The 22,755-nt window shown below is 43.8% G+C and overlaps 1 protein-coding gene across 8 annotated transcripts in view; it reads right to left on the reverse strand.

The window, feature by feature from the left end:
- ctbp1 (C-terminal binding protein 1) overlaps window positions 1-22,755 on the reverse strand; it is a 365,789-nt gene that overhangs the window by 299,793 nt on the left and 43,241 nt on the right. For 5 of the 8 annotated variants that reach the window (XM_068029405.1, XM_068029396.1, XM_068029509.1 and 2 more), the window contains one exon: window positions 2,793-2,972. In XM_068029405.1, the coding sequence (XP_067885506.1) occupies window positions 2,793-2,972 (180 nt within the window). The remainder of the gene's footprint in view (window positions 1-2,792; window positions 2,973-22,755) is intronic. The other 3 variants (XM_068029415.1, XM_068029519.1, XM_068029448.1) reach the window with 1 other exon arrangement.

Below are 22,755 nucleotides of genomic sequence, written 5' to 3' on the forward strand. Positions count from 1 at the left end.
CTCCTTGACCAAGAGAAGCAAACTGACATAAAAGCAACAGACATCCATCGCCAGCAACAACTTGTATTTATATGGCACCTTTAATAAACATAATAATTTAACATAATAAAACATCTGAAGGAGCGTAATAAAGCAAAATTTGACACCGAGTCACAGAAGGCAATAATTAGGGCAGATGGCCAAAAGCTTGTTCAAAGACGTAGATTTTAAGGAAATATCTTAAAGGAAGGAAGAAAAGAAGGAGAGATAGCGAGATTCAGGGAGGGAATTCCAGAGCTTTGGGCCCAGGCAGCTGAAGCACAGCTGCTACTGGTAGAGTGATTAAAATTGGGGATGTGCAAGAGGCCAGAGTTAACCACCAACACAACATGCCAAAAGTTGAAATTATATCACTGATGTAGCATGAACTGCCGCATTGCACATCATTCTACAGTTACCAAAACCTACCTACCTAAAAATAAACTTTAAAAAAGTACAGATGAAGAATTCAAACTGGGAATCATATTGAATGTTTTTCAAGAGAGTATCATGCATGGCAGAAAAAGGTTTCCATGGAGATGGACAACATAAGTTTGATATGATAGATTCAATAAGGCACACACATTAGAAAACCATCTGAAGATTGTTTTAAAAAAGAAAATACCTATTAATTTCATACAAATTATGGTAGCTAACATTACTCGTTTTGGAATTTAATATATGTCCAGACATCCACAAAATTGGATATGAATTTTTAATAAATGCAATCCCAAATAGAAGTATTACTTATTATTGGGCAGCAGCAGTGCATCAACATGCAGATGAGAGGACCAAGCATTTCATCCTCTACTTGGACAAGTTGCTGACGAGTTAATCTGAGTCACATTGCAGTAGGAAGGCACCAAGAGGGGATGGTGAGTGAAAAGTGGATGAGAATCTCCAGCAGGTTCCTTTTGTGTGCCTTCTAGGGTTGGTTATGTGATCAGGCAATCTGCCTGCTCCTCTTGGATATGTACACAGCAACAACGCTACACACCCTTAAATCACAAAATCGAACCATTGACCATATGTTTCATTTGAATTAAAAGCACTTTTTCCAAAACACGTCGCAGTAAAGATAGTTTCATATATGAAAGAATATCTAAATAGTGTTCCAATATATAGTTCATTTGCACATTGTCCTCCATAATCAAACCGCAGAAACAAAAAAAGGTGATTGTACCCAAGAAGAAGAGAGGTGGAGAGATTCAGGGAGGGAATTCCAGAGCTTCGGGCCCAGGCAGCTGAAGGCACGGCGGCTAGTGCTTTCAAAATGGACATCATAAAATTAGATTTCTTCAGAATGGACTCTACAGACATAAATGATTTTGCTACACCTGAAAATCTGCTCGTCTTTTGAATTCAGACAACTGTGAGGGAGGGATTTGGAGAGCTCACTGCAGTCCAATGGTGCTTGACTAGACCAGCAGCTTATACAAGAGCCTGACCGCCACGAGGCATGTATGCTTTAGCAAATGAATAGGTAGTTGGCTCTCAGTGCCCCATCATCCTTTGGCAATCCAAAGTGACAACACATACCATCAAATGTCTGCAGCCCCACAGCATACACAGAAAAGAACATCCCCGTCACTGATGTACCAACCTCAAGGTTACTAACGAGGAAGTATTAGGCTATTAAAATCCCACAAAGCTCACAAAAAACAACTACAGGCAACCACCATTTCTAAACCTACAATTAGGGATTCATTTAAGAATATTAAGTGATGCACTAGTTCAGCTTGGGATTAGTTGATAACATGATCATAGTGAAAATGTTGTGGCTCCAAGGATCAGTCCGGAACCTGAGAACATGACTCAGATGCAGGTATGCTACTCAGCTGTACAGCCCAGGAAGGTATCAAACTTGATTCCTGGTCTCCACTGACTTAGCTATTCTCAATGGCCAGAGCATGAAAATTGGCCTGAATATCACCAGCTTGGAGTTGGAGGGGCAACCATGGGGATTCTCCCTACTGATGTCTTTTCAGTGACCCTTGAGTGGCGACTGGTCACCTCTCCTTGTCAAAAGCTGAATAACCCACCATTATTGACTTTCTAGGCTCACAACTGTGGAATGACCACTTGGGCAAGGTATGAGAGTGGGGCCTGTCCCTAAGGCATTGTTCGCAGTATCAGTCACTACATTCAGGGAAGCAAGGGGAACAAATTGGGGAAAAGAAAGAGAATATACAGCAAACTAAAAAAACAAATTACAATATTAAAAGCAAGAAAATGTGGAAGACTTGCAATGAGCTGTAACATCATCCACAGATCATTAGATAACAAGTCACATTTCCCAATTCTTAACCATCAGTGTCTGGGATCCTCCAAATAGATTTGGATTTATGGTTGCATTAAAAAAAAATTACTCTTCTGAGAATAGGACTACTCTGGAGACAGAAGTTATTCGGATAAATTATATTTTGACAACCAAAGTTCCAGGAGTAAGAGAATTGTGGTTTAGCCCAGAAAGAAAGTTATTTGTAAACCTGAGTGGGATTACAAGATGTTTGACAATTAAACAGTGTACTCAATCTGTAGAGAATGAATCCTCATTTTTAACCATTTGAACTTAAACAGTCTATTCTGTTTGAATTATTGCAGCAGTCATTTGTACATATCTTTACATAGCCTATATGCTGCAGAAGAGACTATATAACTACACTAATTTTGCACAGTTACGTTGCAAACAATTAATGCAAGTCTTAAACAACTAATTACTTTTGTGCACAGGTAATTTTAGTTATATAATTTTAATCACTGGAGCTTCCAACCTTCAAACATACGATCTAGGCGCAGCCGCTTTACTTTATGTTTGTCCATGAGACAGGAGGGCAGGATTGAAGGGTCCGAGGTTGTCGCCACACCACCTACTGCAGGACTCCGGAGGGGAGAAAACACAAATCCAATCGATATGATGTACTGAGAGGTCTCAAATAGCTCTTCCTCACCTGCTAAGAAAAGAAAATGCATATGCTATTTTTCCAATTGTATTTAGAATGCTAGAATTGATCGATCCATCTTTCAGATGTGCAATAGTTTTTTTTGTGGTGTCATGTCAAGTTAACGTGTCAGTTTTGAAATAGATCGATGCCAAATGATCTCTGAAGACAGAGGAACTGCAGAACCTAAATAATCTGTTGCAGGATCCTGCTATGTTGCATTGATTTGTTAGAATATATTGATATTTAATTCCTACTGACAAAACATATACTTCTACAACCAAAAACAGACACCGTACAGAGTTAACCCACAAGTTGCTGAGTAATATCTGTCCTGAATCCTGTGAAGTAAACTTGGCAAACTTCTGTACACTGCATATCAGCTCCACTCTACATACTTTTCCTTTTTTTTTTACAAGTATATATGACACTGTAAACTAGATATATTTAACCTATGACAATGGTTAAAGTAACAATTGGCATACATTTCTCAGGTAACTGTTACATAACAAATACTATTTGCAACCAGGACCCTATGCACTGTCCCCACCAAACTGTAAGTTCTCCAAACAGGGATTATCCACATATACCATCTGTAATACCATAACAACACAGTGACATGTGTGCAAGCTGTAAACTGAAAATACAACTTGAAATAAATTAATGAAACAATTACACCAAGTGACAATACTTGGCGATATACTAATTTACTAGGTATTCAGGATAACTTAAAATACAGTATAATCAATGAATTATTCATTGAAGTGCAGTCACTGTTTTTATGTAGGATAACTTGGAAAGCAACTTATGCACAGAAAAGTCCTCTGCGAACAACAAATTAAAGTCCTTTTATATTTCAGAAGACTGCGCTAATGCTGTTCACATCCCTAAAGAGGGGTCATACCGTGAGCAAAACATGTAACGGCCAGATCTACAAGACCAGCTTCCAAAAAGGCACGTGTTAATATAGCTGGAGATTTGTGTTTGGTACTTGTTATACAAGTAGAAATCCATGGATACCAAGCATCTAATATGGTGGTCCGCATACATGCACTCAGTCAGTCTGCCATATTGGAAAAGGTTCCTGGAAAGGTGTCCAGATCCTGCTCCTGAAACTGCCATTCGGCCTTTTATATGTCCTTTCCGAAACTAGGCTGCCCTGGACACAGCTGGCGCCAGGCCAGCCACGTTCAGGAAAACCAGGCCTACATTTTAGCCTAAAATAAAAGCAAAATACTGCAGATGCTGGAAATCTGAAATAAAAATAAGAAGTGCTGGAAATACTCAGCAGGTCTGGCAGCATCTGTGGAGAGAGAAGCAGAATTAACGTTTCAGGTTTGTGACCCTTCATCAGAACCCTTCACCATTCTGATGAAGGGTCACTGACCTGAAACGTTAACTCTGCTTCTCTCTCCACAGATGCTGCCAGACTTGCTGAGTATTTCAAGCATTTCTTGTTTTTATTCTACATTTTAGCCGAACAAACAGTTCCTAAATGTGAATGTAGAGCTGGGAAATCACTCCTTTCATCACACTTCACACACAAACCACACACCCACCTCCCCCTCAGACCCCCAGACCTACCATAGGGTTGTTGGCGGCATCACAGCGGGCCAAAATTGCAAAATTGATACCCACTTTGCTGATGAACTGCATTGTTACGACCGAGGCGGGAGCAGTGCATTGTTTATTCTAGTTCCACTTCTCCACAGGTCACAACATATATTTAAATTTTTCCCCTCTTACTAATATAGTCAATCATAGACTCTATTTTTATCCCAGAATGAAATACATCAACCAGGTTTCTTTTAATAAAAAACAAAATTATCAGTTTATAAAACGAGTCTTAGCTAGTAATGAAGTAAAGCATAAACACACCGACTGAAATATTAAAGTTCCCTTTTTACCTTAGCCCCTCACACTCACACACATGCATACACTGGTTAACTGGAAAAATAAAGGGATTTGTTTTCAGAGCTCTATTACAGACTTGGGCTGAATATATGCTCATTCTTTAAGAAACTGCAGATATGTTGTGTTCCAAAACTGACATACGGTCTGGCCTCCGAGTACATGTAGACAGGTCACTGCGATCTTTTAGAACAGTTCTCTTCAGGCGACGTTATGAATTAATTTAGCAGGCTTTTGTCCAAAGATTGGAGACGCGATGAGTTGACACAGTGGACTTCTCAGGGTCTTTTAGAGAGCTGCTGGATAGCTGAGCTGGGTTGTGGTCTTCTCTCCTTCCTCGGGAATTCTCTTCTCTCCTTGGAAGTTCAACCTCAAAATAATTCAAAAGTGAAACCGACAACAGTAGGTCAACCTTTTGACCTCCATCAATCTTGACCTGTCACTTCTTTTAAACAACTTCTCCAGTTGTCCAAAGTTCTCTGTTGTTTATTGAGCTGGAGGTCAGGTGGTTTCCTGGAATGGCTTGTTGTTGTTGCTGGAAGTCAGGTGGTTTCCCGGAAAGGCTTGTTTTCGTCACAAGGCATCTCATTGCCCCTTTAAAAAACATTTCCAGGGACAGTTTTTCAAAGTCAAGTGGCCTTTACATGAACCCCTTTGTAAACCCCAAAGTTTAACATTTCTCCAATTTTACAAAAATGAAGCCTCAAATTATATATTTAACAAAACACAGACACTTTTGTAATAGCATCAGGTCTCTGCAGCCTACTGGTCTCATTTAAACGAGGCCCAAGGTCCAATTTTTTTTTTCTGGTTACACACACACACACACACACACACACACACACACACACTCGCAGTCATGTCCTGCCCAATGTCTCCTGCAATGTTAATTTCCTGCATCTGATTTGCAAATAGAAGGTTGCGTGTGGACGAAGAAAAAAAATCTTTAAAGCACCAAGTTAGATTGACCAGAGAATGAGTCATAACTTCTCGATTGTCATTCTCAGCCTACCTGTCTGGCAATGTACTGGAGGAAATACTGGCAGCCGTAAGTCTATGAGAGTGACCACCAGTATGACTATGCATAAAGTGACAGTGATGAATTAGGAGGTTTTATTAGATTTAAAGGATGCTCCAGATATATAATGTAACCTGGGCAACGTAGCAAACACACCAGATGTAGGCAGGCCCAGTCAGGGTAAATATCTTGGAGACATGCCGGAAAAAACCAATGGGACAGATAATGCACAAGTTTAGAGCTTTTTCCCAGGATTATATTTTATGTGTGTTTGATATATAAATACTATACTGCAATCCATTCAGCTGGAGGAGGAATAAAAATGATTACTAAAATAATTTGGTTGAAACTGCAGCCTTTCAAGTAGTGGGTTTATCAGGTATCTTTTCTGATCTATATTTCAGCTTATTAGTTTGCTTAAGATGCTCATCTGAATCAGTAAGAAATTGACTTGATTTTTCAACAACTGGACTAACTTAATGCCACTCCACAGAGGTTAATGCATGAAACTGGGTATATAAGACTTATTATATAGATTTGAGATATTGGGCTGAATTTTATAAGCCTGCCGCCGAAATCAGTGGCGGATGAAGAAAATAGCAGCCCACGCAAGTGCCGCCGCAATTCCAAGTGTGGTGACTCATTTACATAACAGGGGCAGGCCGTCCCTCCCCCGATCAAGTGGAGGGGGCAGGCTGTCCGTCCCCGGCAATGGCGCCAGCTGCTTGTGCATTGACGCCATTTTTAAAGGGCTGTCAGCCCTTCCGGGAAATTTAAATACTTAAAGGGAAATTGATTTAAAATAAATAAAAAGATCCCTTTTGCCCCTCTCCCACACCCCCAATAATAATTAATTATTTGCCCTTTCCCCGTCAAAACAATTGCCTTTACCATCTGACCTTCCCCCCCCACCCCCAAACTGCACAACTGTCAACTTCAATCTTTCCCACCATCCCCTACACCCATGACGCTAATTTGACCCCATTCCTCCCCCACCACACCAATAAACTTACCTCACCACCAGTGTTCCACCTGGTTTCCCCGGACGGGGATCCGAAGGCGCAACAATGCCGCATGCCGGGCTGAAGATCGCAGTGGGACATCAGGGGGAGATTCATTAATTCAATTATTTTAATTTATTTAAATTGTGGTCCTGTTGCCGAGTGATGCGGGGTGCCACAAGGCCTCGCCGCCACCGGTAATATCAGGCCAGACTCTGCCGCTGAGGTCCGTGGCGGGCTTCATCGGGGCCATCTTCAGGACCCCTCCCACCCCGCCACAGATTCCGACGTCAAGGGCTCCTTATAATACAGCCCATTGTTTAACATACATTCCCCAAAAGAGAAATTTCCAAATATGAGTCACATGTAGTGTTGAAATATTTTCCAAACTCCAACTGAACTTATTAACATATTACTTTTGCTATTTAGGAGTAGTTTTAACTTTTGGCGATAGTGTGAAGTGATATTAGATCAGCCACCCATTACACACCCTCCCATCTATTCTGTCAGTGGACTCAATATCCTCCACCTCAGTCAGTGGATTCTGTTAATTAATGTTAATTAATATATTTTAATTATATTAATGGTGTTAATTGTATGCAGGTGCTGGGCATTAACTGAGGATTCACTTGTGCTCCAATAAATAGGAACAGACTGAAACTGGGATTGTTGTGTTAGGAGATGCATGTTTGTAATGTGTATCTCTGAATAAAAGTTTATAAAAAAAGTATGTAAAGGTAGGCTCCATATCTATCCTTTAGCAGTGGGCTTTCGGAAGTAGAACAGATTGAAGCTGGATTTCATGCCATTTCTTCGATTCACACCAACAGTTCATCAAGGTTACTTTGACAGCAAGTCCCTTTATAACTTCTACCACCAAGAAGGACAAAAGTGTCAATGTGGGAACACCATCACTTCCAAATTGTTCTCCAGCTGCACACCATCCTGACTTGGACATACAATTGCTATTTTTTCTTTGTTGCTGGTTCAACTTAGAATTACCTCCCAAACCATTGCAAGAGCAGCTTTGCCAAAAGTCCCACAGCCACTTTCTCAGGGCAACTGGCAACAGGTAATAAATGCAGCCTTAGAAATCATAGAATCATAGAAAGTTTACGGCACAGAAAGAGGCCACTTGGCCCAACGGGTCTGCACCAGCCAAAAAATGATCCACCCCCCAGTCTCATCCCACTTTCTAGCATTTGGTCCATAGCCCTGCTGATTACAGCACTTGAGGTGCATATCCAGACAGCTTTTAAATGAGTCGAGGGTGTCTGCCTCTACCACCCTTTCAGGCAGTGAGTTCTAGATCCCCATCACCTTCTGGGTCAAAAAGTGTTTCCTCATCTTCTCTCTAATCTTGCAACCAATCCCTCTAAGCCACTGACCTCTCTGCTAAGATAAATAGGCCCTTCACATCCACTCTATCCAGGCCACTCACAATTTTGTACATTTCAATCAAATCTCCCTTAAGCCTTCTCTGTTTCAAGGAGAACAACCGTGCACAGTGGTGCAGTGGTTAGCACTGCAGCCTCACAGCTCCAGCGACCCAGGTTCGATTCTGGGTACTGACTGTGTGGAGTTTGCAAGTTCTCCCTGTGACTGCTTGGGTTTCTGCCGGGTGCTCTGGTTTCCTCCCACAGCCAAAGACTTGCAGGTTGATAGGTAAATTGGCCGTTATAAATTGCCCCCAATATAGGTAGGTGGTAGGAGAATTGTGGGGATGTGGTAGGGAACATGGGATTAATGTAGGATTAGTATAAAATGGGTGGTTGATGGTCAGCACAGACTTGGTGGGCCGAAGGGCATGTTTCAGTGCTGTATCTCTAAATAAATAAATAAAACCCACCCATCCAATCTTTCCTCATAGCTTTTCCAATCCCGGCAACATTCTCGTAAATCTCCTGTGTACCCTCTCTATTGCAATTACATCCTTTCTGTAATGAGGTGACCAGAACTGCACACAGCACTCAAGTTGTGGCCTAACCAATGATTTATACAGTTCCAGCATAACCTCCCTGCTCTTATATTCTATACCTGAGCTAATAAAGGAAAGGATTCCATATGTCTTCTTAACTACCTTATCAACCTGTCCTGCTACCTTCAGGGTTCTGGGACATTTACTCCAAGGTCCCTCACTTCCTCTGCACACCTCAGTATTTTCCCATTAATTGTGTATTCCTTTGCCTTGTTTGACCTCCCCAAATGCATCACCTCACACTTCTCCAAGTTGAATTTCATTTTCCACTTTGCTGCCCATCTGAACCGTCCATCAATATCTTCCTGCAGCCTACAGTTATACTCCTCGCTATTTACCACATGGTCAATCTTTGTGTTGTCTGCAAACTTTTTGATCATGCCCCCTACATTACGGCCGAATCGTTAATATATACCAAAAAAACAAGGGACCCAGTACTGAGCCCTACGGAATGCCACTGGAAACAGCCTTCCAGTCGCTAAAACACTCGTCAACTATTATCCTTTGTTTCCTGTCACAGAGCCAATCTTGTATCCACCTTGCTACATTCCCCTGGATCCCATGGGCTTTTATTTTTTTAACCAGTCTGCCATGTAGGACCTCGTCAAAAGCCGCGCTAAAATCCACGTAGACCACATCAACTGCACTACCCTCACCAATCTTCCTGGTTACTTCTTCAAAAAATTCGATCAACTTAGTCAGACAAGATCTTCCCTTAACAAATCCATGCTGACCATTCTTGGTTAATCTGTGCCCTTCTAAGTTACAGTTTATCCTGTCTCAGAATAGATTCAATTAACTTGCCCACGACTGAGGTTAGACTGACTGGCCTGTAATTATTTGGTCTACCCCTCGCTCCATTTTTAAACAAAGGTACAATATTAGCAGTTCTCCAATCCTCCAGCACCACACCTGTATCCAGTGAGGACTGGAAAATGATGGTCAAACCTTCAGCTATTTCCTCTCTTACTTCTCTGAACAGCCTGGGGCACATTTCATCCAGCACTGGTAATTTATCAACTTTCAAGGATGCTAATCCCATTAATATGTCTTCTCTCCCTATGTTTATCATATCCAATACTTCACACCCCTCTTCCTTAACTACAATACCTGCAACATCCCCCTCTTTTGTGAAGACAAGCACAAAGTATTCATTAAGAACCATACTAACATCTTCCGTCCCTACACATACGTTACCTTTTTGGTCTTTTGTGGGCCCCACTCTTTCCTTAGTTATCCTGTCACTCTTAATGTATTGATAAAACATCTTTGGGTTCACCTTGATTTTGCTTGCCAATATTCTTTCATGCCCTCTCCTTGCTTTCCAAATTTCCTTTTTGATTTCACTCCTCCACTTTCTATACTCCTCTCAGCTTTCTGTAGTATTGAGTTCTCACTGTCGGACATAAGTTTTCCTTTTTTTAAAATTCGTTCTTGGGATGGCTAGGCCAGCATTTATTGCCCATCCCTAATTGCCCTTGAGAAGGACGTGGTGAGTTGCCTTCTCAAACCGCTGCAGTCTATGTGGGGTAGGTACACCCACAGTGCTGTTAGGAAGGGAGTTCCAGGATTTTGACCCAGCGACAGTGAAGAAACAGCAATATAGTTCCAAGTCAAGATGGTGTGTGGCTTGGAGGGGAACTTGCAGGTGATGTTCCCATGCATCTGCTACCCTTGTCCTTCTAGGTGGCAGTGCTCGTGGGTTTGGAAGGTGCTGTTTAAGGAGCCTTGGTGTGTTGCCTTATCTTACCCTGTAAGCTCCTTGACATCCCATGGGGCTCTAGATTTGGCTGTACCACCCTTTTTCTTTGTGAGAACATGTTTACTCTGAACTCCTTGAATCTCCCCTTTGAAAGCCTTCCACTGATCTGACACTAAATGACCTTCAAGTAGCTGTTTTCAGTGCACTTTCACTAAACCACTCCTGAGCTTGTTAAAATTGGCCTTGCCCAAATTGAGAACTCTAACTCCTGTTCTTTCCTTGTCTTTTTCCATAAATACGTTAAAACTGACTGAATTATAATCACTACCACGAAAATGCTCTCCCACTGCCACTCCTATGGCAGCGAAGCCTGGACAACGTACGTCAGCCAAGAGCGACGTCTCAATTCATTCCATCTTCGCTGCCTCCGGAGAATACTTGGCATCAGGTGGCAGGACCGTATCTTCAACACAGAAGTCCTCGAGGCGGCCAACATCCCCAGCATATACACCCTACTAAGCCAGCGGCGCCTGAGATGGCTTGACCATGTGAGCCGCATGGAAGATGGCAGGATCCCCAAGGACACATTGTACAGCGAGCTCGCCACTGGTATCAGACCCACCGGCCGTCCATGTCTCCGCTTTAAAGACGTCTGCAAACGCGACATGAAATCCTATGACAATGATGACAAGTCGTGGGAGTCAGTTGCCAGCGATCGCCAGAGCTGGCGGGCAACCATAAAGGCGGGGCTAAAGTGTGGCGAGTCGAAGAGACTTAGCAGTTGGCAGGAAAAAAGACAGAAGCGCAAGGAGAGAGCCAACTGTGTAACAGCCCCGACAATCAATTTTAGCTGCAGCACCCGTGGAAGTTTCTGTCACTCTAGAATTGGCCTTTATAGCCACTCCAGGCGCTGCTGCACAAACCACTGACCACCTCCAGGCGCTTATCCATTGTCTCTCAAGCCAAGGAGGCCAAAGACTAGACTAAGACTCCTTGCATTGAAATAGATACCCTTGAGCACTGCCAAACTCTTTTATTAAATGTTCTAACCTTTTTTCCTCTGCCTTCCAAACTCATCCATTAATTTTCTGCCTTCAATTTTCACTTCTGATATTGTCCCAGCTGAGTCTACCCTCAGATCCCAACCCGTGCCAAACTACTTTAAACCCTCCCCAACAGCACTGGGAAAACGTCCCACAAGGAACTCAGTCCTGGCTCTGTTCAGGTGCAACCTATCCAGCCTGTACAGGTCCCATCTCCCCCAAAGTCGGTTCCAATGTCCCAAGAATCTAAAGCCCTCCCTCCTGCACCATCTTTCCAGCCACGCTTTCATCTGTCTTATCCTTCTATTCCTGTACTCAATTGCGCGTGGCACTAGCAGTAATCCAGAGATTACTACTTTGGACGTCCTGTTTGCTAATTTCTTACCTAGCTCCCTAAATTCTGACTGCAGGACCACATCCCTCTATGCATCCTCATCTTCAAAACTGCTAAGAAATGAAAATTAAATACGTAGGTGAAAGGATTTAAAATAGAAGCCAGTGATTTACAGTTTTCACGGCATCATTGAGATGAAGGTGAGGTGGTGAGTCGGTAACCAGAGGAAACAGATTTAAGATAAGTGACAAAAGAACCAGAGGGGAGATGAGGAGAAATCTTTTTATGCAGCCAGTTGCTATATCTGTAATACACTGCCTGAAAGGGTGGTGCAAGCAGGTTCAATGGTAACTTTCAAAAGGGAATTGGATAAATATCAGCAAAGGAAAAATGTGCAGGGCTGTGGCAAAAGATTAATTAGCCAGCTCTTTCAAAGAGCTGGAACAGGCATGATGGGCCAAAGGGCCTCGCCCTGTGCTATAAGATTCTATGACTGGAATTCATGCACCAGAGCACAAATAATACGGAGAATATTGTGCAATAAGTGTCTGTAAATTACTGGAGTTATGCCTTACATGGCATAAGCATCCCTATTTTTAAAAAGCAGTATTACAATGATGCATTGTGAGCAACACTGTTAGATCCAATTGTACTTGCAATTCTTACTTACACGCATATACACTTGGCTGCTCTCCTGATGATTGTGAATCATCCTGGGCCATGGTTCCACATGTACTGCCAGCTCATTCAACTGGCTGATGTTCATCTGTGAGCCTAGAAAACAACTGTTTGAGACTACTTTGCAGGGTGTTTTTAAGGCAGAGGTAGGCAGATTCTTGACAAACAAGGGAGTCAAAGGATATCTGGGGGCAGGCAGGAAAGTGGAGTTGTGTCCACAAACAGATCAGCCATGATCTTACAGAATGGTGGAGTGGGCTCAAGGGGCCGAATGGCCTACTCCTGCTCCTAGTTCGTATGCTTGTGAAAATTTCAAGGCAAAACTGTGATGATGGAGTCCAATGTAGGGAAGTGTCACCTGCATCTGTCTTCAATGGGTTCACATTCCCCCTTAGCACTTTCGATATATTTAGAAGCTCTTTTACCATTAGCTTTGATATCTCTTGCAAGTTTTTTGTTCATACTAGCTTTTTGTATCTATTACTTTCTTTGCATCCTTTTGTTTTTTTAAATAGCTCTCCCAGTCTGTTGGATTTTCCTTGCATCTGTGTAAGTCTTTCCATTCAGCTTAATATTGTCTCGTACCTTGTTTGTTGACCATGATTATTTACCTGTGTAGTGGAACTTTTGCCATTTAGGGTTATGTACTGGTTTTGCATTGTACAAAAGTACAGAACATACAGGAAACTGATTGTGGAAGATACTTGCTACTTAGTAGTAATAAGGTGAGGGGGTGTAGGAGTCAGCAAAACTGGAAAGCTAGTGAACTCTGGTAGTAGAGTCTCCTCCACTTTAGCAGGTGCCTTTGTGTGAAGATGATTTGCACTCTAAGCGATGGCTGGTATAACATGGTAGCGTTAATGAAATTAAAAATCATTTCCATTCCTGCTAACTGTCCTTGAGTGGCTGCGGAGCAGAATTTGTATTTTACAGTTTTAAAGACTGTCAGAGAGAGGACTGTTGAAATATCAGTGCTGTTTTACAAAAGGTCAGCTTCCTCAGTCTTTATTATCTCTTGTTTTATTAAATACATACAATGCTTCTTAACAAGGCGTGAACTAGTGAGTAAATACAATTTTTTCTGCCCAAAATAAACAGTGCACTGAAGATGAAATAACAGGTAATTTTGAAATCAATGTTAATGCAAATGACTTTTTGGTCAGCATAAGCACGTGCCCATTTTAAATGGCAGGGTTGTATTAGCAAGTGTTGGGTGGTTCCGGCATTTGACAGAATTGGGATAGAGCCAGAAGGTGCATTTTGGTTTACTCAGGAATTCGTGTGGGCAAAAAAGCAATGGTCTAAGACACAGCATCGTTACCACTGACACTTGGGAAAAAATAGAGGAAGGACATGTGGCAGCAAGTTTAGAAATCCAGCAGAGTAGCGGAAGAAGACAGTGAGAGGGAGAAAGCTGGGGAGGAGAGAGAGCAGGAAGGAGACAGAAAAAACAGAGGATATACATAGATGCATGATGCATGAACGTACTACTGGGAAGTCTCGAGTTCTAAAAGCACTCGGTGGGCAAGGTGTCCCAGATTCAAGGATCTCCAGGGAAAGGGGTCCTGGAATCTGCCTGCACTGGAAAGAGAAGGTAGTTGCAGGATGCAATAAAAATGAAGTGGCAGATACATTTCCAAAGATAGCAGGGTCGTTTCATTAATAATTTTAAATTAATGATGTGATGTTCTACATATACTTCCGGAACTGTTTCTACATTTTTAACTGTATCCAGTAACTTGGTAACAAGCAGGTTATTGGAAATGTTCGCGAAAATATTTTGACTAGTTCACTTTCCCCTTTTACTCCACAATGGTCATTCAGGATTGGTCATTTCCCTGGTAATGTCTTCATTGAAAGTTTAGCTGCCCTGTTTTCTCACATTTGTCAAGAAAACCCTGTATGCCAAATGAGAAATATTAATTTAATCAGTTGGAAACTTACATGAGACTTGCATTAGAAAAAATCCTCCAGTAACTTTTTAAAAACTAGCAGCCAAGATGATCACTGAAATTTACATCTGAAATACCAGGACACTGAACTGGAGACAAAAGTCTAACAAGAAGCCCAGCCAGGACAATGCCTTGCTCTAAGTGATAAAATTATCTAAAAGTCAAGGTAATCCTCACATATTGACTTTGAAAAAGCAATCTCCCTTCAAGTGTAAATTGACATTCTGGGGCATGTGGAACCTTGAATTGCATTGGAAGATTCCAGAAAACCTGAAGCACCCATGTGACTGTCTTCCATCTCTGAAGAAACTGGGAGTTGTTACACAAACAAGAGACAAGCAGTAACTGAACGTGCAGCAGCAGAAAAGGCTGCAGGCCTCCCTTTCCCTCTTTCTCTCTCCCCAGGAAACATCAAGTTTGAAAACCGGCTGTAACTGGGGGACCCGCCAAGCCTACAGACTGCTGCAGCCAGCAACTGGGGAAGAGAACCAATTACAATTCTGCCTTCAAGAAAACCCTGAGCAAAGCAGGCCAACCACAAAGTGCACTTTGATCAGTGAAGACTTCAAGAGTACAGCTTCATTCGGAGGACTACCGGATCATCCACTTCACAGACTGTGTACTTAAGTTCCATTTATTTTGGATTTTAATCCAACCACCAAATTTATTTGCCCTCTGTAATCTATTTGTGTGTGAGATTCTCATGTGAATGTGTGCATGAATGTGTGTTTTTTTAGTATTTTTAAATTGGGGTTAGAGTGTTAAGTATAATAAACTTACCTCTTTCTTGTTTGAACTAAAAACCTGTCCGATTGGCTCTTTCACAATCACAGTAAAGGTAAAACACTCACGGAGGTGGTAAGCACAACCACTGTTTAAAGGGAATAAACCCAGTTGCGGTCAAACAAGAGGAAGGACCAGAGGGGAGCCGGAGACCCCCCTCCTCACCTGACCGTAACACATTTGATAGGTCTGGCCCATTTCTGGTAGAGATTTGTCGCTGTGTTGTGAATACCAAAGTTTAGCCTTTTAGATGCAAGGGTTAACAAAAGTTTGCATATCATCAATATGACAAGTGTGATGGCACAGAAAGTGGGTACATAAATACAATTTTTATATGACACATATCATATCTTTGGTGGTTTTGCTTGTGGTGAATCAGAGGTTATTCTATTACAAGGAGATAGGATATTGGGGTTTGGAAGTAGGTCCACATTTCCAATGAAATGTTTGGAAAAAACAGAAACATTTCCTCTAGAGATAGTTAGTTGTTCCCAGATCTAGTGCAACTGATAAAATCCATAGCATAACTGGTCACAGGTCTTCATATAAAGAGGTTTTGAACCTCGGTCCAAACAAAGTTAAGCACAGATGTCCTGTCTGTCGTTGAGGCAACCTCTGTTCTGAAGGAAAGAAACCTTGCTAAAGGTTCCACTGTGAAAACAAAAGTTTCAAACATCCACCTTCAACTTGTTTTCAACTTATTTGGAAAAACAAACTTAAAATACTTTTATGATGCAGGTCACTTTGAACTTTTCAAATCCACAGTAAAAACAAAACAATGGGTTTCATATTCAAGATTCTAATTATCAGTTGCTTGGTAGCACAGAACTGCTGGAAAAGAGATATGCTGTTGAAGCTTTTTGTCTTGCGCTCATCATGAGAGATACAAGCATTGCTCTCATAAGCCTCTTTCTCAGGTAAAAATAGATATAAACATTTGAAATACTTTTCCTATAAGAACATGCCATAAAACAAGAGAGAATCTAACCATCTCCCCTTGACATTCAAGGGCATTACAATCACTGAATCCCCCACGAGCAACATCTGGGGGTGGGGGGAGGGGGGGGAAGTCACCATTGACCAGAAAATGAACTGGACCAGCCACATCGATACTGTGGCTACAAGAGCAGGTCAGAAGCTGGGAGTTTTGTGGCAAGTAGCTCACCTCCTGACTCCCCAAAGCCTGTCCACCATCTACAAGGCACAAGTCAGGGGTGTGATGGAATACTCTCCATTTGCCTGGATGGGTGCAGCTTCAACACTCAAGAAGCTCGACACCATCCAGGACAAAGCAGCCCGCTTGATTGACATCCCCTCCACCACTTTCAACATTCACTCCCTCCAGCACCGATGCACAGTGGGCAGCACTGTGTGCTATATACAAGATGTACTGCAACAACTCACCAAGACTCCTTCCAAACCTGCGACCCCTACCATCTGGAATGATAAGGGCAGTAGATATGTGGGAACACCACCACCTGCAAGTTCCCCTCCAAGCCACACACCATCCTGACTTGGAACTATATCGTCATTCCTTCACTGTTGCTGGGTCAAAATCCTGGGACTCCCTTCCTAACAGCACTGTGGGTGCACCTACCCCAAATGGACTGCAACGGTTCAAGAAGGCAGCTCACCACCATCTTCTCAGGGTCAATTAGGGATGGACAATAATTGCTGGCCTAGCCAGTGACACCCACATCCCACGAACTAATAAAAGATTAAATTTTACCATAAAAAATTCCAAATTCATGTCCCAGTTTATTTTTAAAAATGTCGATGTTTAAGTTCATCAGTCTGTGGCTTCTGGTGAGATGGACAGAACAGAGGGAATAGTTCACAAGATGCTCCAAGATTTGGACAGCCTCTCCATAGTCTCACATCAGAATATCCTTCATCTTCCATGTGTGGAGCAGGTTGCTACAACCCTCATAAGATATCCTGATGCATTTCATAGGTAAATTTTGCGCATTTTGTTGCATGGTTGATCTGCGGGGTCCAGGATCCGTTCTTAATTCCTGACCCCATTGGTTCCCCACATCCTCTACCACTTGTCTTTAGGTGAGAGTTTCAATGCTTTGGGGAGTTCAGCCACGAATCAGAAGGGTTTCCTGGACTTGAGGTGGCACCTTGAGAGCTTCTGAAGAAATCAGGGTTTTCACCCCCTTAAGAGGTTGAGTACAGAGGCTGGCAGGCACGAAAATTTCTGTTGCTGACTAGCATGCTAGTTCACCGGAAACATCCCACCCTGGGCCATTTTCCCCGAGACAGGATTGATAGCCAAAGGGATACCCGCCACTTAATTAAGGTGATTAAAAGGCCAATTAAGGGGACTAGGCCATTGCCTGGAGGCAGCCTCCCAACTGCAGACCTGGGGTTCACTGCTCCAGGCAGGCTTTGAGGGTCTCTCCGCTTGCCTCGCCAAGCTTAACTGGAAGGCGAGCCTGCCCTCTGGCACTAATTGCCAATTCGCGGGAAAAAAAAAAAAATCGCTGCTGGGTGCCTGTTTCCCCCACAGTGCGGGATGTGACCCCCATTTGATCCCAATGCCAGAGTCCCAACCCTGTACTCTGGGTGGGGGACTTCAATGCTCATCACCAAGAGTGGCTCGGTAGCACCACTACTGACCGAGAAGGCCGAGTCCTAAAGGACATATCTGCGAGACTGGGTATGCGGCAGGTGGTGAGAGAACCAAGAGGGGAAATCATACTTGACCTCGTCCTCACCAATCTGCCTGCCGCAGATGCATCTGTCCATGACAGTATTGGTAGGAATGACCACTGCACAGTCGTTGTGGAGACGAAGTCCTGCCTTCACATTGAGGATACCCTCCTTCGTGTTGTGTGGCACTACCACCGTGCTAAATGGGATAGATTTCGAACAGATCTAGCAATGCAAAACTGGGCATCCATGAGGTGCTGTGGGCCATCAGCAGCAGCAGAATTGTACTCAACCACAATCTGTAACCTCATGGCCCAGCATATCCCCCACTCTACCATTACCATCAATCCAGGAGACCAACCCTGGTTCAATGAAGTGCAGGAGGGCATGCCAGGAGCAGCACCAGGCATACCTCAAAATGAGGTGTCAACCTAGTGAAGCTACAACCCAGGACTATCTGCGTGCTAAACTGCGTAAGCAGCATGCGATAGACAGAGCTAAGCGATCCCATAACCAACGGATTGGATCCAAGCTCTGCAGTCCTGCCACATCCAGCCCTGAATGGTGGTGGACAATTAAACAACTAACTGGAGGAGGTGGCTCCACAAATATCCCCATCCTCAATGATGGGGGAGCCCAGCACATCAGTGCAAAAGATAAGGCTGAAGCATTTGCAACAATCTTCAGCCAGAAGTGCTGAGTAGATGATCCATCTCAGCCTCCTCCTGAAGTCCCCAGCATCATAGATGCCAGACTTCAGCCAATTCGATTCACTCTGCATGATATCAAGAATGACTGAAGGCACTGGATACTGCAAAGGCTATGGGCCCTGACAATATTCCGGCAAGAGAACTGAAGACCTGTGCTCCAGAACTTGCCAGGCCCCTAGCCAAGCTGTTCCAGTACAGCTGCAACACTGGCATCTACCCTGCAATGTGGAAAATTGCCCAGGTATGTTCCGTACGCGAAAAGGAGGACATGCCCAATCCGGCCAATTACCGCCCCATCAGCCTACTCACAATCATCAGTAAAGTGATGGGAGGCGTCATCAACAGTGCCATCAAGCGGCACCTGCTTAGCAATAACCTGCTCAGTTTGGGTTCCACCAGGGCCACTCAGCTACTGACCTCATTACAGCCTTGGTTCAAACATGGACAAAAGAGCTGAACTCCAGAGGTGAGGTGAGAGTAACTTCCCTTGACATCAAGGCAGCATTTGACCAGGTATGGCATCAAGGAGCCCTAGCAAAACTGATGTCAATGGGAATCAGAGGGAAAACCCTCCGCTGGCTGGAGTCATACCTAGCGCAAAGGAAGATGGTTGTGGTTGATGGAGATCAATCATCTGAGCTCCAGGACATCACTGCAGGAGTTCTTCAGGGTAGTGTCCTAGGCCCAACCATCTTCAGCTGCTTCATCAATGACCTTCCTTCAATCATAAGGTCAGAAGTGGGGATGTTCGCTGATGATTGCACAATGTTCAGCACCATTCGTGACTCCTCGGATACCTGAAGCAGTCCGTGTAGAAATGCAGCAAGACCTGGACAATATCCAGGCTTGGGCTGATAAGTGGTAAGTAACATTCACGCCACACATGTGATAGGCAATGACTATCTCCAACAAGACAGAATCTAACCATCTCCCCTTGACATTCAATGGCATTACCATCGCTGAATCCCCCACTGTCAACATCCTCGGGGCTACCATTGACCAGAAACTGAACTGGAGTAGCCATATAAACACCGTGGCTACAAGAGCAAGTCAGAGGCTAGGAATCCTTCGGCGAGTAACTCAAGTCCTGACTCCCCAAAGCCTGTCCAACATCTACAAGACACAAGTCAGGAGTGTGATGGAATTCTCTCCACTTGCCTGGATGGGTGCAGCTCCAACACTCAAGAAGCTCGACACCATCCAGGACAAAGCAGCCCGCTTGATTGGCACCCCATCTACAAACATTCACTCCCTCCACCACCGACTCACAGTGGCAGCAGTGTGTACCATCTACAAGATGCACTGCAGCAATGCACCAAGGCTCCTTGGACAGCACTCTCTTCGGGAACCTTGGATAATGAGGGATATTGTGAGCCTCGTCAAAAAGTAAAAGGAAGCATTCGTAAGGGCTAGAAGGCTGGGAACAGATGAAGCCCTTGAGGAATATAAAGAAAGTAGGAAGGAACTTAAGCAAGGAGTCAGGAGGGCTAAAAGGGGTCATGAAAAGTCATTGGGAAACAGGATTAAGGAGAATCCCAAGGCTTTTTATACGTATATAAAGAGCAAGAGGGTAACTAGGGAAAGGGTTGGCCCACTCAAGGACAGAGGAGGGAATCTATGTGTGGAGCCAGAAGAAATGGGCAAGGTACTAAATGAGTACTTTGCATCAGTATTCACCAAAGAGAAGGACTTGGTGGATGATGAGTCTAGGGAAGGGAATGTAGATAGTCTGGCTCATGTCGTTATCAAAAAGGAGGAGGTGTTGGGCGTCTTGCAAAGCATTAAGGTAGATAAGGCCCCAGGGCCTGATGGGATCTACCCCAGAATACTGAGGGAGGCATGGGAAGAAATTGCTGGGGCCTTGACAGAAGTCTTTGCATCCTCATTGGCTACAGGTGAGGTCCCAGAGGACTGGAGAATAGCCAATGTTGTTCCTTTGTTTAAGGGTAGCAAGGATAACCCAGGAAATTATAGGCTGGTGAACCGTACGTCAGTGGTAGGGAAATTATTTGAGAGGATTCTTCGGGACAGGATTTACTCCCATTTGGAAACAAATTAACTTATTAGCGAGAGACAGCATGGTTTTGTGAAGGGGAGGTCGTGTCTCACTAATTTGATTGAGTTTTTTGAGGAAGCGACGAAGATGATTGATGAAGGAAGGGCAGTGGATGTTGTCTACATGGACTTCAGTAAAGCCTTTGACAAGGTCCCTCATGGCAGACTGGTACAAAAGGTGAAGTCACAGAGAATCAGAGGTGAGCTGACAAGATGGATACAGAAATGGCTCGGTTTTAGAAGATAGAGGGTAGCAGTGGAAGGGTGCTTTCCTGAATGGAGGGCTGTGACTAGTGGTGTTCTGCAGGAATCAGTGCTGGGACCTTTGCTGTTTGTAGTATATATAAATGATTTGGAGGAAAATGTAGCTGGTCTGATTAGTAAGTTTGCGGACAACACAAAGGTTGGTGGAGTTGCGGATAGTGATGAGTATTGTCAGAGGATACAGCAGGGTATAGATCGGTTGGAGACTTGGGCGGAGAAATGACAGATGGAGTTTAATCCGGACAAATGTGAGGTAATGCATTTTGGAAGATCTAATACAGGTGGGAAGTATACAGTAAATGGCAGAACCCTTAGGAGTATTGACAGGCAGAGAGATCTGGGCGTACAGGTCCACAGGTCACTGAAAGTGGCAACGCAGGTGGATAAGGTAGTCAAGAAGGCATACGGCATGCTTGCCTTCATCAGTTGGGGCATAGAGTATAAAAATTGGCAAGTCATGCTGCAGCTGTACAGAACCTTAGTTCTGCCACACTTAGAATATTGCGTGCAATTCTGGTCGCCACACTACCAGAAGGACGTGGAGGCTTTGGAGAGGGTACAGAGGAGGTTTACCAGGATGTTGCCTGGTCTGGAGGGCATTAGCTATGGGGAGTGGTTGGATAAACTCGGATTGTTTTCACTGGAACGACGAAGGTGGAGGGGCGACATGATAGAGGTTTACAAAGTTATGAGTGGCATGGACAGAGTGGATAGTCAGTAGCTTTTACCCAGGGTGGAAGCATCAGTTCCCAGGGGATGTAAGTTTAAGGTGCGAGGGGCAAAGTTTAGAGGGGATGTGCGAGGCAAGTTCTTTACACAGAGGGTGGTGAGTGCCTGGAACTTGCTGCCAGGCGAGGTGGTGGAAGCAGGTATGATAGCGACGTTTAAGAGGCATCTTGACAATTACATGAATAGGATGGGAATAGAGGGATACGGTCCCTGGAAGTGCAGAAGGTTTTAGTTTAGGCAGGCATCAAGATTGCACAGGCTTGGAGGGCCGAATGGCCTGTTCCTGTGCTGTACTGTTCTTTGTTCTTTGTTCCAAACCCGCGACCTCTACCAACTAGAAGGACAAGGGCAGCAAATGCATGGGAACACCACCACCTGCAAGTTCCCCTCCAAGTCACACAGCATCCTGACTTGGAACTATATCGCCGTTCCTTCACTGTCGCTGGGTCAAAATCCTGGAACTCCCTTCCTAACAGCACTGTGGGTGTACCTACCCCAAATGGACTGCAGCGGTTCAAGAAGGCAGCTCACCACCACCTTCTCAAGGGCGATTAGGGATGGGCAACAAATGCTGGCCTGGCCAGCGATGCGCACACCCCATGAATGAATAAAAAAAAACAAAAGCCAATATTCTGTCCAGTCAAAGATATTTTGCACTAAGATAGTCAGACTGCAGCAGGCATGGATATAGTATGATCGTCTAATACCATTACAACTACACTAACAACACAAAGGTTTCCTATCCAAGCAAGATGTGAAACTGAATTCAATAAATCTGGTCATTTGTGGACTAGCAACAGAACTTGCCACAGAATTCCCAGTGTCTGAGATGAGCACTTGAAATGCCATAGCATACATGCTGAGGGCCAAGTGCTGGAAAATGGGATTACAATAGTTGGGTACTTAATGGCTGGCACAGACACGATGGGCTGAAGGGCCTGTTTCTGTGCTGTATAACTCTATGACTCTGACCTGCTTT

Source organism: Heterodontus francisci, chromosome 1 (genome assembly GCF_036365525.1).
Source record: "Heterodontus francisci isolate sHetFra1 chromosome 1, sHetFra1.hap1, whole genome shotgun sequence".
Taxonomy (NCBI): Eukaryota; Metazoa; Chordata; class Chondrichthyes; order Heterodontiformes; family Heterodontidae; genus Heterodontus; species Heterodontus francisci.